Source organism: Podarcis raffonei, chromosome 17 (genome assembly GCF_027172205.1).
Source record: "Podarcis raffonei isolate rPodRaf1 chromosome 17, rPodRaf1.pri, whole genome shotgun sequence".
Classification (NCBI taxonomy): Eukaryota; Metazoa; Chordata; class Lepidosauria; order Squamata; family Lacertidae; genus Podarcis; species Podarcis raffonei.
The window spans coordinates 36,263,377-36,279,101 of record NC_070618.1 but is presented as its reverse complement, the minus strand read 5'-3'; the positions used below and the strand labels follow the sequence as shown (position 1 = coordinate 36,279,101).

Here is a 15,725-nt window from a genome sequence, read left to right as displayed (position 1 = left end):
TGATTTTTGAATTTTTTTGTTATTCATGTTTTTATACTGTATTTTATACTGCTTTTACAATTAAGTGTTTTAAATTTGTTGTTAGCCACCCTGAGCCCGGTTTTTGAACCAGGAAGGGTGGGTTATAAATAAAATATTATTATTATTATTATTATTATTATTATTATTATTATTATTATTATTGGAGGTGTAGCCCAATACTTCCAGAGGGTGCCATGCTGACAGAGGGTGGCCTACACTTGCAGGCTTCTCAAGGGAGGAACTCACAGCCTTCCTCCACGCATCCCCGCCCCCCCAGCCACCCAACAGGACTTTATCTCATGGTGCTGAGCAGTTGTCATTCATCTACTATACTTACGGATCATTCGATTTGGGGATGAGAGTCCCCAGCTCTTTGATACGGTCGTTGATATTGAACCGCCGCCGCCGCTCAACTGCCAAGAAGGAGAGAAACGTAAGTGGCACTAGATATCATTAAAGCACAGCTACTCATGTTATCTTTATTGGTTTAAGAAAATAACACAAAAAAACTCATTTCCACAGCACTTTCCAGAAAGCAAAGCATTTTGCCATTCGATCAACTCATTTAAACCTACAACAGCCCTATAAGGTAGGCTGGGCAGAGAAAGCGGTGCCTTGTCCGAAGTCAGCCAGGTATTTCTCTCTGCCTGGTACACCTCCAAACCTCAAACTATACCTTACTGGCATGAGCCCTGGATTCAGGACTGGGGGGTATCCTGAAATGCCACACAAGCAGAGAACCAAGTGGAACTGGGCACCAGATTCAGCTTCACAAGGATCTAATGGTTTCTTTTGAGAGAGAACCCAGGCTTCCAGCCCTTATGGTTATAAAGATAGGCTTGTAAACATGTAGCAGTGCCAGATTTACGTATAAGCTAAACAAGCTATAGCTTAGGGCCCCACTCTCTTGGGGGCCCCCAAAAAATTGAAAGGAAAAAAAACTGGATGTACATTTCCAAAATACACTGGTACCTCGGGTTAAGAACTTAATTCATTCCGGAGGTCCGTTCTTAACCTGAAACTGTTCTTAACCTGGAGCACTACTTTAGCTAATGGGGCCTCCCGCTGCAGCCACGCCGTTGCTGGACGATTTCTGTTCTCATCCTGAAGCAAAGTTCTTAACCCAAGGTACTATTTCTGGGTTAGCGGAGTCTGTAACCTGAAGTGTCTGTAACCTGAAGCATATGTAACCTGAAGCGTATGTAACCCGAGGTACCACTGTATAAGATAAAACCTGGATGTACATTTCCAAAATATAGGATAAAAAACAAATAAAATAATACCTACATACAGCAACAGTGTTTTGTGTTGTCTAGGCTCCGATTTGTTATGTGCAAATGGCTTTAGATACCTGTTAGGTCCATAAATTGCCATATAGCATATATTCAACACAAAAAACAGTGACAATTTGTTGTTGACAAAGGACAGCTGGACATATAAAGGGCCCCATTACCTTCAGTAGCTTAGGGCCTCACCAAACCTATATCTGGCCCTGGCATGTAGGCAGCCCCGCTGGTGAAGTCTCAGGTGCCAGGCAGACTGCTCAATAATATTTCCAGTAGTCAGGAATTCAGTGACCTGAGTAGCTCCTTGTTCCTCCACATCACCATCAACATGTCAAGGAGAAGCTGCCCAAACAGGCTTAATTTCCATAATTTATAAAGGCTGCAAGAATCCAGCGCCTTTTTGCCACAGAAGCTGGGGGATCTTGGTGCAGGATTTGCTCCTACTGCTGTGCCACAGCCTGTTCCAGTACCACACAAGGTGCTTTTTTCTCAGTGCTTGTGCAAAATCTAGGCTTATACATGGTCACAAATGCAGTTCAGATACAGGACCCAAATGGTGTGTTGGTACATCACACAAAATGTTTGGGGAAATGTGGAAGGAGAGAGCGAAGTTACATTGGCCGCTACCAAACAAGCTGAGTCAGCCAATCCTGTTCCTAACCCATCAGATTAGCCCAGGGCATACTCTGTTAACTGGCTCAGCCAGTTTTCACACTCCTACCTGATCAGGTCCACAGGCCTGGCAGCCTTGCACTTTTACTTCCTCTCCCAACACTGGTTTGAGTGGTGTCAACCAACCATCCCTCATTCCCCGCCCCGCTTTTGGATCAATCCAACAGGACCAACCAGTTTAGCATCGAAACCTCCAAACATACACCTTGGTTAACACCGCCACCAATTTCCTCTTGCCTTTTGCTTTAAAACAGTAATGGGTAACACAAAATTTTTAAAAATGCATTCAAGTTTGGTAGGTTAAATGCATCAGTGGACCAAAGGCATTCGAGTAACTAACACCCCAAAAGAGTAGAGTGTACTGCAGGGGTCAGCAAACTTTTTCAGCAGGGGGCCTTGTGGAAGACCTTGTGGTCTCCGGACTATATTTTGAAAAAAAATAATGAACAAATTCCTGTGCCCCACAAATAACCCAGAGATGCATTTTAAATAAAAGGGCACATTCTACTCATGTAAAACCACACTGATTCCCATACCATCCGCAGGCCAGATTGAGAAGGTGATTGGGCCGGATCCAGCCCCCAGGCCTTAGTTTGCCTACCCATGGTGTACTGTATCAATTCTAGCTTAGCTTCAAAATTCTACCTTCCTAGGATAGCTCAGTTGATAGAGCATGAGTCTCTTAATCTCAGGGTTGCTGGCCAAAAAGATTCCTGCATTGCAGGGGGTTGGTCCCTTCCATCTCTAGAGTTCTATGATTCTATGGCAACTCCCCTCACCTCTGAACATTGGCCATGCTGGCTGGTGATGAGACTGATCCTCTGTCAGGGACCCTGGGGGAACTGCCGTCAATCAAAGCAGACAATGCAAACTGTCTTGAGTCGGTATAAGGCCCCTTTCTATGTACCTACAAGCTTCTCCGCCCAAGTATGCAATGCTTAAAGGTAAAGGGACCCCTGACCATTAGGTCCAGTTGTGACCGACTCTGGGGTTGCAGTGCTCATCTCGCTTTATTGGCTGAGGGACGTACAGCTTCCGGGTCATGTGGCCAGCATAACTAAGCCGCTTCTGGCGAACCAGAGCAGCACACGGAAACGCCATTTACCTTCCCACCAGAGCGGTACCTATTTATCTACTTGCACTTCGACGTGCTTTCGAACTGCTAGGTTGACAGGAGCTGGGACCAAGCAACAGGAGCTCACCCCGTCGCGGGGATTCGAACCACCGACCTTCTGATCGGCATGTCCTAGGCTCTGTGGTTTAACCCACAGCGCCACCCGTGTCCCTACTTGACACTTGGAGCCAGATATAATCACACAAAAAGTAGCTGTGTCCCTATGCAATGCTTAGGTTTCAAGATAACAAATACTCTCCTGCCGTCACCAAGGCATTCCTTATCCTCAGAGCAGGCCCACTGATATTTGCAGACATGAATAACTTTGCGTCTATTAATTTCAGCAGCACTTAAGTGGGACACAACGCAATATCGCTTTAAACATTTTTAAGACGGCGTTTTCACCAGTAAAGGGTACTCACTCAGATTATGGTTGTCTTTCTTCTGCCTTTCCTTCAGGAATGCTTTGGCTTCATTTTCTGCTAAGGAAGACACATAAATCACAAAAATGATGGTCAGGGATGACTCTGAAGTTGCTACCCCTTCCCAGCTGTACAGCCTCTTGCTTCTGCTGAGCCCTGATGGTTTGGAATGCAAGAACCCCCAGTACCTGACATCTCTCTCTTGATATTGGGCAGGTCAGCCGGGCAGGAGTTGCTAACTGTCACAGCTGGCTCCATCATTCCTGGGTTGTTGTACACATCCAGGAGGTTTCCAGAGACTGGCAGCTGCACATAATCATAGGAAGAGTTCAACTTACTTTCACATGGATAAGACTGGCCCAAGTGAGAAGTGGGCAAGGCCTCCAGGCCACAGGGCTCTGACACCACCTTGCCAGCTCTCTGCTCTTCAGTGTATTACAATTCACCCAGCAGCGCTGCACACAAGCTGGCTCCAGGTCCCTTTGGGGATTTGGTTAAAACAAGATATACGCTATGGACTATGCAGAATAAGATAAACTAACAGGAAGGATTCAAAATCTGCGGGACCAGAAATTCACAGAAGACTGGTGTAAATTTACAGACTATTTGAAAAGTACTTGTGATGATCAAGACTACAGTTGTAGGTTTGCAAGAAGTTTTGTGAGGTGAATTATTGGAACTATTAGAAAAATGGATAAAGGGGAGGATGGTTAGTTAAGATTATTAAAGGCAATATGAATTTAAGAAATGCATAAGAAGTGGTTAAAACGGTGGATCATCAGGGGTGCTGATGGAAGTCCAAAAAAAGATTGTATAAGTGGTGAAGTTTTGTGGTATGTATCATAATTTATATGTTAAAATTAATAAAAATTATTATAAAAAAACAAGATATACGCTACTGCGATTAACAAAAGAGAAATTTATTCAGCAACAGCATCCTCTCGTTTTTATCAGAGCTGCTGACGAAAGCAGAAGCTGAAAAGTTTCTCCGCATAAGTAAGATTTATTAACTTCCACCCATTAATGCAACAGGAGATTAAATCAATGAACTGTTTTTTAAAAAATAATAATAATCAGTTGACAGCCCTATAAGTTGTGCTAGCTATGGCTGGAAGTTCTGATCCATTTTAAATCCCACTTCCCCCCACAATCACGCCTCTGCCGAGAACCCACCAAAAAGGCTACTCACAGTGCTGGGCATCTGTAGGCCTCCGTAGTTAAGGATTTCATCATTGTAGCTGGATTCCAGGCTGATGATCTCATCAATTACATCATCAATCTAATTTTTAAAAGGGAAGCAGTTAAACCTGAGATAAGAGACCTTAATCAGAAGTCTTTAAAAGAAAGAAAGGAGGGAGGGACAAACAAAAGGTAATTGAGGCAGAGTTGTACTCACTTCTTTCTCAGAGCTGGAGCCAATGTTCAGCATAGCCATGGGGCTATTGGGGGCGCTGCCAGGGCCCCCCGCCACTCCCGGCTGCTTGGCCAAACCATGTTGGGGCTCAGGAGCAGAGGCAGCCTGGGGGGAGCAGGTGGAGGCCCCCGGACTGGTCCCAGCTACAGCCTGCGTTGCCATCTTGCTCCCCATGGCAGTGGAGAGATACTGCTTCACCTGCTGCCTCTGCGCCTGTTGGATGTGATACTTGGTAGGGTTCTCCAGGTGGGTCTGGACCTGAGCTCAGAGGTGAGAAGAGAAGGGCCATTAGCCACAGGAAAAAGAATGCCAGCCAGCCAGAACTCAAGCGACTGAAGCCCAACCTCTGCACTTACAAGGGAGAAGGGTTCATTTCAAAGAATAAGGAGCAGCTGCAGGGGCAGCTTATGTCTTGCCAGATGTTTTGGACCATCCCTGCCTTACAGCATGCTGCCAGCTCTTCCATGAGATCCTTCTGCCCATCCCTTGAGCTGGGCTGAGCTCAAAGCGATGAGGAGAGTTATAGCCCAAAGCATTGCGAGGTGCACCGTGTTGATAAAGTAAAGGTAAAGGGTAAAGGGACCATTAGGTCCAGTCGTGACCGACTCTGGGGTTGTGGCGCTCATCTCACTTTATTGGCCAAGGGAGCCGGTGTACAGCTTCCGGGTCATGTGGCCAGCATGACTAAGCCGCTTCTGGCGAACCAGAGCAGCGCACGGAAACACTGTTTACCTTCCCGCCGGAGCAGTACCTATTTATCTACTTACACTTTGACGTGTTTTCGAACTGCTAGGTTGGCAGGAGCTGGGAGCGCTAACCTCAATAGTACCACAAGCACGCAGCAGAAAGATGCTTCAATGGTGACTTATGCCAGCCAGCTCAAGCTGTGTTTGAAGCCATCAACCATTTCATGGCCATCTTGCACTTTTCCCTGTTACAGTGCTGTAGCATCCCACCCCCAAAGAAGGAAATGCCCCCACCGCTAGGCCACCCAGCCCTCCTCCTGCCACACAGTCCCTCCGGGCATGATCAGAGCCGACTGCCACCCCTCCTGGACTTCCTCTCTCCTTCTGACTCACCTTCAGTACCTCCACAGGAACCTGGGCAGGGGCAGGGCGGGCGAGGGGGCTCATGGAGATGGCGGGCGTGGAAGGGGCCGGGGGCGCCGGAGTGAACTGTGCCGCCTGCTGCTGCTCCCGGCGCTCCTGTTCCTGCGTCTGCGCCCGCATCAGCTGCTGCCGGAGAAGCACGCGGGACGACATGGCGGGACCCTGAGCTGGGGCACTCGGAGGGCTGCCGGAAGAGAGGAAGGAGAGAGAGAACATTCAGCAGCCATCAAGGAAATCTCACTACAATCATACCTCAGGTTGAATATGCTTCATGTTGAGCACGTTTGAGTTGTGCTCTGCGGCAACCCGGAAGCAACGTGCTCCGTTACTAGCTGTAATGATATAAAGGAACATGGATGAAAAAAAAGGGTTTGGATAGAAAATAAGGTGATATTATAAGCTGTAATGCTTTAAGTTAAGGATTTGCTGAACAAAGAATTTAAAAGGGAATACAAGAAGGGGAGGTATGAGGAGGTCAGAGAAATATGTTACTGAAAAGATTGTATTATGAACTATATGTCTTTTTTAATTTTTTTGTTTGTTTTTTGTTTGTATAAAAAATTGAAAATCTTAATAAATATCTTTTTTAAAAAAACCAACGTGCTCCGTTACTTCCAGGTTTCTTCCGGGTTTTGCTGCTCGAGCACACACAAATGCTCAAAATGACATCGTGCGCATGCGCAGAAGCGGCGAAAAGCAACGCGCACATGCGCAGATGTGCCATCGCTAGTTACATTTGCTTCTGGATGTGAACGGGCCTCCGGAACGGATCCCGTTCGCATCCCGAGATACCACTGTACCAGGGTTCTGCACACTCCTGTAATGAAACTACCGTCATACCTCATGTTACAGTTGCTTCATGTTATATTCTTTCAGGTTATGTTCCACAGCGACCCGGAAATACTGGAAAGGGTTACTTCTGGGTTTCGTCGCTCGCGCATGTGCAGAATCGAAAAATGACATCATGCGCATGCGCAGAAGCAGCGAGTCGCAACCCACGCGTGTGCAAATGCACCACTGCGGGTTGCGCTCTTTTCATGTTGCGAACGGATCTCCGGAACGGATCCTGTTCGCAACCAGAGGTACCACTGTAGTGGCAAGATTCCCTGCCCTGGACACAACCTGAACACAGAACAAAACAGGCAGTCGAAAGCTGATGTTACTAACAGAACCTTAGATCAAGCACGTTAGAGAACTATTTTTTTTAAATGTATCAAACTGGGAGATGCAATAGAAATAAAAACCTACCGAACAGGAGAATTTAATGTCAGGTGTAAATAGAATACTTAATGCTGAGATTCTAATCCATTTGAGTGTACATCTTTGTCAGACAACAGTTCCATCGGTTGGTAAAGTTCTTTTAAAAGAAAAATTTGTTTTCTACATTCAGAGTTCTGCAGTAGATTCGGTTAAATGTTAAATATTTGTCCCTATCGCCATCTTCTGTCTCTGAAAAGTTGAAAAAAATAAATGGAGGCCACAGGTGGGGGGGAGCTGATGTTACCGAATTTCATTTGGATAAACATTAAATTATGCAAGGTTTCCTTTTTTTAATATGGAAAAAAAATACATTTTCCCTTCAAGTTCAGGCATGGGGAACCTGTGGCCCACCAGATTTGGCTGAACTGCAACTCCCATCAGCTCTAGAAATTATATGGCAAATGGCCAGAGTTGATGGGAGTTGTAGTCCAGCAACTTCTGGAGGGTCACAAGTTCCCCACATCTGCTCATGATCTTTTTCACGAGGAACACGGAGGATATAAGCAAGTCGGACCCCTGACAATTGAGTCCAGTCGCGAAAGACTCTGGGTTGCAGAGCTCATCTCGCTTTAAAGGCCGAGGGAGCCGGCGTTTTTCCGCTTCCACAGACAGTTTTTCCGGGTCATGTGGCCAGCATAAGCTGCTTCTGACGAAACCAGAGCAGCGCACGGAAACAGCATTTACCTTCCCACCAGAGTGGTACCTATTTATCTACTTGCGCTGTGTGCTTTTGAACTGCTAGGTTGGCAGGAGCAGGGACTGAGCAACGTCGCGGGGATTCGAACCGCCGACCTCTTGATTGGCAAGCCCAAGCAGGCACAGTGGTTTAACCCACAGTGCCACCCACATCCCAGGATTCTCCAGTGAGCAATGCCATCTAAAAACCATTTGAAGCATTGCTTCTCTGACCTGGGCAGTGCCTTTTCCCAAAGATTGTTCCCTACAGCGTCACCATGGAAATTGTTCTCCCAACCATCTGTCAAACCTTGCAAATCCTCTCTCTCTCTCTCTGTTGTTGTTAATTGCTTGCAGGTAGCCTTGAAACCCGCCCTCTAGCACTGATGTCATGGGCAGAACTCAGCCCTCAGTTTAAAGGGGCTCCTTGCACAGAAGGAACGACTGGAGGAGAGCAGTGTTGAATTCCACATTGTCACTCAACATTGATTCCACTCTTTGGCAGGCTTCTTGTGTAAAATTCTAATATTTGCAAGAATATTATTTGTGTGAATCAATTTGTAAAATCAATTTTTTTAAAAATAAAAAAGACTGATTCCAACTCAGCTCTGTTTCTCATGGCTTGCTCCTGTAGAGCTACTCTTCCTGTAAACGTCAAGGAAATACACAACTATTTGACTTTCCAGAGACCTGTATCGGGAAGGTTTCACTGTTCGACATTTATTGTGTTTTTAATATTTTGTTGGGAGCCGCCCAGAATGGCTGGGGCAACCCAAATCAGATGGGTGGCACATAAACAATAAAATTATTATTTTTTATTATTATAATTTCAGATTTCAACAAAGGCTAGAACCTCCAGATACTTTTTATATGCTCTGGCATTCCTTTATGTCCTATGTATCAAAACCATCATTTTCAAGACAACCCTCGTCACAAGCGTGGCAGATTTGGAACTAGACTTGATGATCTGATAAAGTTGATAATCTTTACTTGGACTTTGTTATTTTAACTCATGTGCAACTACTCATTCTTAATGCCTATTTTATATTTTTGTTTTTCATCTTTTAATCTGCCTGTTGTTCTAAATGTTCTCTCTCATACACATTATAAAATGAAATAATAAAACACTTTACAAAAAAAAAAATAAAGATCACAAAGTCTAATTTTTTTCCAGCCTATAAAATACCAAGGCTTGTCTTCATTTTTGTTTTTAAAAAAGAGGAGGTGGTAAGTTATGTGAGTGGAGACTGAACAAGTGCCAGGAGTTTCATTCTAGCTTTAAAAACTACACAGACAATTTATAAGAATGGGCTTTGTGTTATTGATTTTATTTATTTATTGGACTTATTACCTGCCCTTGAACCCAGAAGTTCCCGAGGCAGCTGACAACATTTTCATTACAAAAGCAACAAATCAAACAAAACATAGAAACTTGTAAAACTTGTCACGAACCCACAACCCAGCAGAAGGGACTATAAATCAGTTCTATAAATCAGTCACCTCCACAGACCCGAACGAAAAAGTACATCTTGACTTGATGGTGACCTACTGACATGGGGGACCACCGTACGTCCAGTGGGAAAGAGTTCCACATCCAGAGTGCTGCAACAGAGACGACCCAGAGCACAGAGGTTGATGAGGTCCGTTCAGCCCGGACACTGAGGTCCAGCGCCAAGGGCCTTCTGGCGGTTCCCTCACTGCGAGAAGTGAGGTTACAGGGAACCAGGCAGAGGGCCTTCTCGGTGGTGGCGCCCGCCCTGTGGAACACCCTCCCATCAGATGTCAAGGGAATAAACAACTATCTGACTTTTAGAAGACACCTGAAGGCAGCTCTGTTTTGAGAAGTTTTTAATGCTTAACGCTGTATTTTAATATTCAGTTAGGAGCTGCCCAGCCAGGTGGGCAAGATATAAATAAATTATTATGAATTATTATTAGTGGATGCTCGGGTTGCAAACATGATCCATGCGGGATGCACGTTCACAACCTGCAGCGTTCGCAACCCGCATCTGCGCACGCACAGGTTGCGATTCACCGCTTCTGCGCATGCGCAAAGTGTGATTTAGCACTTCTGTGCATGCGCGACTGCTGAAACCCAGAAGTAACCCATTCCGGTACTTTCGGGTTTCAGCAGTCCGCAACCCGAAAAAATCGCAACCTGAAGCGGCTGTAACCCAAGGTATGACTGTATATTATTATGAATAAGCAGGCCACCTTTGCATATGTAAATTAAACAAGTAATTGTGGGTGCCATTAAAGGATAGGAAATTCCATTAACTATCCATACAGTAACAAAATAAATGAACAAGCTTGGCTGCTTTGATCATTGTGCTGGGAGTATGTCCTGATCCATAATATGAACAGAGTACAACATAACTGCAGCTGATCTGCAGATCATCAGACTAAAACACCCAGAAATGCAGGATGAGGTTGCTGCCGTAGGATCCTTAAAATCAGAGCTTCACGAAAGAGAAAAAGGGGCTGGGGGGGAGAGGGAGGAACATTTTCAGGCCCCCTTGGATGTGAGGAAGAAACTCAAAGATATGTGGTCAATTTCTGCTTAATAATTAGCCACAAGAACGGCAGATCCCTGTGATTAAGGGCCTATCTCCACTCACCGGTCATAGTCCTTTAACTGCAGCCCCCAACCCTTCTCCTCCAACACACCTAATCTCCCTGCATTGTTCTCTTTCCCTGCTCTGCAACCAATAACTCTGAATCTCTCTCTTTAAGCAGCCCCTGCCTACATCCTGCAAGGAAGATGTTGTAAAAAAATGGTCTACTGGTAAAAAACCACACACAAAAAAACCACTCTGCCAGTTGAAAAACTGTGGCATACCCTCATCCTTGTTGTAAACAAAATATGCCCTTTTTCCCTTATGGGGTATCCAAGAGCCCGTATAGAGTCCTTACATGGGTTCCCTATTGGTAGGAGAAAATAACAGAGGCCAACCAGGGAATATTGAGAAGCAAAGCAAATAGTAAGCCTGATCTTTATTAAAGCTGTTGCAACAGGGTGCTCCCCTCACACGCAGGAGGACGGAGGAGGACCCAGAACCCAGGTGTGCCCGCCCTCTTATATAGACATTTTAAATTCCCTGCCCTGGAGCTCAAAACCACCCCTCCATACATCATACATACATCACAGAAGGGGTGCAACCCAAGACCACCCCCCACAGAAAAGGCGGTCTACAACAGAAATTTGAATGTTGTTATTTTTCCTGTCTCCCTGGTGATCTGATAATGCCTTATCTGATTGCCTTTCCTGGCAGTATTTTCCTGGTAGTCTGTCACCCTTTGAAATGGTGATTACTAAATTCCTGTAACGACTGATGGAGAACCTGCAAAGGACTCTCTAAGGGCTCTTGTGTCCCCTATAAGGGAATAAGGGCAGATTTTCGTTTATTGCAGATTTTCGTTTATTACACTAAGAAGCTAGACTGTTGGTCCATCTAGCTCATTATTGTCTGCACTGATGGCAAACAGCTTTTGAGGGTTTCAGACACGATTCTACCTACTCCTAGGTCCACCTGGAGATGCCAGGGATTGATGCGGGAAATTCTGCATGCAAAACTGATGCTCTACCTCTGAGCCAGTTGCAGATCTTGTGCTCTGGGGAATTGGCTGCAGGGGGCAGCCATGGGGTGGCAGAGAAGGGCCTTGTTTGCTTCCCTCCCCACTGTTTGCATTGCATCAGACGGCTGCCTGCCTCACTAAGTCCAAAGGTGAACATGGGTCAGAGAACAACAGCCAGCTTCTACAGCCAGTGCCTACCAAACCCAGTCCAACTGACAGGCAATCGCCGACTTTTGCTGATGCGCACATGCGAAACCCCATGCAAAATGGTCACCACCTTTAAAAACCCCCAGAAGCCTTCCTTTGGGAATTATAGGGACAGAACTACCCAAACTGTATAGAAATATATTCATGTATGCGACTACAGCGGCAAGAATGCTACTTGCCCCAAAAATGGAAAGAAGGAAGTCCTAGTGAAAGAAGAATGGATACAAAAACTTATGGAATACGCAGAAATGGCAAAACTTACCGGAAAAATAAGAAATCAAGATAACAAACTTTTTATAAAAGCATGGAAATATTTATATTGACAAATAAACTGTAAACAGATAAGAACATTGGCAGGTGTCAGGGAACTGCCATCGGAACTAAAGGAGGAGGCAAGGCTCCACAGCGATGCTGGAGAGGGGCCAAGCAGGGAGAGAGGCAGGTCTCCGGTTGGGGAAGAAAATCAGCGCAACACCAGGGATAGAGGGGGGCCGATGGGGGAAGCAGAGAGGGGGCTCCAGGACTCTTCACAGGAGACCAGCGAGGAGAGCACAGGTCCTCCACTGCCCACACCCACCCTGCGCAGAAGACTTCCGTGCAGGGAAAGTAGGCGGCGACTTGGCGTCAAAGAACTTCTTTGCTGGAAGAGGTTCAAGAAACACCCACTGACGGTTTCTGCTAGCGACTGAACAGCCACGGAGTGGATGGCTGTCCAGAGAGAAACGGTTTAACCAGGCAACCTAGCCCAGAGCGGCGGTAACTTACGCACAAGCAACCCCTAAAGCCATTACAGCAGGATTGTTGCAACAACCTGCAGTTTTATAAGAGTATATATTTAAAGGAGATGAATAAATGAGCAAATTAAGTTAATTTGGAATATGCAGAAAATATAAAAAATAAATTTAAGGAACCGCAGGAAGAGGGAGAAGGAAGTCAAGTTTTGAAATGGTAAAATGACTGTAAAATTATTGAAATGTATAAAAAAGAAAATGAATAATAATACTGTAATAAAATAATAATAATAATAATAATAATAATAATAATAATAATAATAGAATGGTCGCTGCCTGTACACCATTCTCAGTGAGACGTTTGTACAGAGAGACTCATAAAGGAACAGAGGACATGGGGGCAGGATAGGAACCTCAGGGAGAAAGTATAAGTCCATAATGCCAGGCCACCAAGGGAAAAGGGTGTCTTCATGTGTGCAAGGAAACATCCGGTTACAAATCCCTCACAACTGTTCCCAAGAACCACTTGGGGCCTTTATGAAAATCCAGTGTTTACCATACTACACTGGAGCAGTCTGAATTTAACTTCTGTTTCAAATAAGGAAGTTTCCTTCTATGTCTCCTGATGAAGGACAAAAAAAATCTAGCTGTGTCGGCAGAAGTCTCGGCCATTTCCTAAACATGTGCATTCCCCTATACAGTGGCACCTTGGTTCTCAAACGCCAAAAACCTGGAAGTAAGTGTTCCAGTTTTTGACCGATTTTCGGAGGCCAAATGTCCGATGCGGCTGTCAGCTATTGTTTCCAGGGCGCCTGCACCAATCAGAAGCTGCGACTTGGTTTTTGAACATTTTGGAAGTCAAACAGACTTCCAGAATGGATTAAGTTTGGAGCTTTGGTTTTTGATATTTAATTTGCGCTTTTGTGGCATTTTTGGTTAATTTGTTTTTGTGACCGTGTGGAACCCAGTCCAGCTACTGATGGATTGATTGTGTGACTGTGGAAATGGATAAAAGCCCCCCCATCCAAATAATGACTATCATCAGTGCAAGTAAGAAAAAAATTAATTTTAATTTTTATCATCTACAATACCGCCTTATTTATTTTATAGTACAGTACATTGATTACTGCTTTCATTTTATGGATCAATGGTCTCATTAGATAGTAAAATTCATGTTAAATTGCTGTTTTAGGGGTTGTTTTTAAAGTCTGGAACGGATGAATCTGTTTTGCCTTACTTTCTATGGGAAAGTGCGCCTTGGTTTTGGAACGGATTAAGTTTGAGAACCAAGGCACCACCATATTAGAATCTTCAGCAAGGGCAGCAATTCTGTCCGGAGACGTGGGCAAGGTAAAGAGAAACCATAGCTTAGCCTGACGTCACGTCATCTTGCCTCTTTTCCTCTGCCTAGGAGGCTGAAGTCCTTAAATGAGCCACCATGCGGCTCTAAGGATCATCAATGCAAAAATAATGGAGGCACCTACACATCCTTCTGCCCCAGTGAGGGGTAGCAGAAGCACCGCAAGGATCCAAACATGAGGAGGTGGGAAAGGATGGTCCCTCTTTGTTTCCCTTGTTCACTTGCGCAACAGCAGCAGATCAAGCAAATCATCCCGACTGACCTCAAGGTGATCTTGGGGTATTCGGAAAGCCTTCCCCTTCTCTCCCCACCGCAGCCCAGAGGCCCTACCCTCAAGCTTACAAGACGGTTCTAAGATGGCTGCCCTCTGGGCTCCTTACCTGACTCCAATGGGCTGGCTCTTCAGTTCGTAGAAATTGTCACTGCTCAGCGAGAGGATATTCTCCAGGTCAATGTCAGCCACAATCCCAGACTCTGGAAGGAGGGAGTTGAAGCTGTTGGAAGAAAAATACAAAGGACACGGGGTCAGAAAGGCGAATTCTCTTTGAACTGCAAGGGCTGTTATCTCGGACAACAGGCTGAGACTCAGACCCAACTCAGCCTCTCTCCATAGGAGCAGAAAACATGCATTTAACCAGCTTTGCTGAGAAGGCAAGCTGTGCCCTTTTCTGGAGACATCTGACTTGTCCAGGGCCGTTCACAATCTTCACAGTGGACGCCTGAAACATGCTCTACACGGGACTGACATGAGGAAACATTCCTAACATTCAACAGGTGCAGAAATGCCACCACTGGACTGCTACCTGGGCCAGGTCAGTCAGAGCGATTATTCCAGTCTTGTCCAATCTGCACTGATTGACTATTCATTTCCAGGTTTAAGTTAGGACACTGTATCTGGAAAGCTGCATCTTAAAAATACATTAGGGACGGCCTTCTCTTAATATGCTCATCCCACTCACACCCACCTTGTGTCAACGCCAGTGGTCTGCTCTGTGTTTTCCTCACTGACAGAAGTATAGCAGATCTCCAGAAAGAGCAGAGGCGCAGGGTTATAGAATCATAGTTATAGAGTTGGAAGGGACCAGGGGGTCATCTAGTCCAACCCCCAGCAGTGCAGGGTCTTTTCAGTTGTGGCTTCAGACGGAGAGTGTTTTTAGATGCCCTGGCAAACATGGCTTTTTAGAGACCTCTCTACTGCTGCTGCAATGGACCTATGTCTGCCTGCTGCATTTATTATTTTGATGGACTGTGCCTTTTTATTTGCTGCACTCTCGCTGTTTGTTTTTGAGAACTGTTTTTCAAATTGTTCATCTCCAGTCTTGGTAGCAAATGTAGATCTTTTGAGGAAGAAAGCCAGAATTCATGTAGCAACAACTGTTCATGTAGCAGACGGGTGTTCTCCCAAACTGGTGCACCAAAGATGTTCTGGACTACCACTCCCATCATCCCTGATCCTTGGCCTTGCCTGCTGGGGCTGATGGGAGTTGTAAGGTAAAGGTAAAGGTACCCCTGCCCGTTCGGGCCAGTCTTGCCAGACTCTAGGGTTGTGCGCTCATCTCACTCTATAGGCCGGGAGCCAGCGCTGTCCGCAGACACTTCCGGGTCACGTGGCCAGTGTGACAAGCTGCATCTGGCGAGCCAGCGCAGCACACGGAACGCCGTTTACCTTCCCGCTGGTAAGCGGTCCCTATTTATCTACTTGCACCCGGGGGTGCTTTCGAACTGCTAGGTTGGCAGGCGCTGGGACCGAACGACGGGAGCGCACCCCGCTGCGGGGAGTCGAACCGCCAACCATGCGATCGGCAAATCCTAGGCACTGAGGTTTTACCCACAGCGCCACCCGCGTCCCGATGGGAGTTGTAGTCCAAAACAAATGGA

The 15,725-nt window shown here is 45.8% G+C and overlaps 1 protein-coding gene across 1 annotated transcript in view; it reads right to left on the bottom strand.

Annotated features, from left to right (window-relative positions):
* TFE3 (transcription factor binding to IGHM enhancer 3) overlaps positions 1–15,725 on the bottom strand; it is a 34,625-nt gene that overhangs the window by 4,771 nt on the left and 14,129 nt on the right. The window contains 7 exon segments of the mRNA XM_053370638.1: positions 359–434; positions 3,516–3,572; positions 3,704–3,821; positions 4,705–4,794; positions 4,912–5,187; positions 6,009–6,222; positions 14,228–14,341. Coding sequence (XP_053226613.1) covers positions 359–434; positions 3,516–3,572; positions 3,704–3,821; positions 4,705–4,794; positions 4,912–5,187; positions 6,009–6,222; positions 14,228–14,341 — 945 coding nt within the window.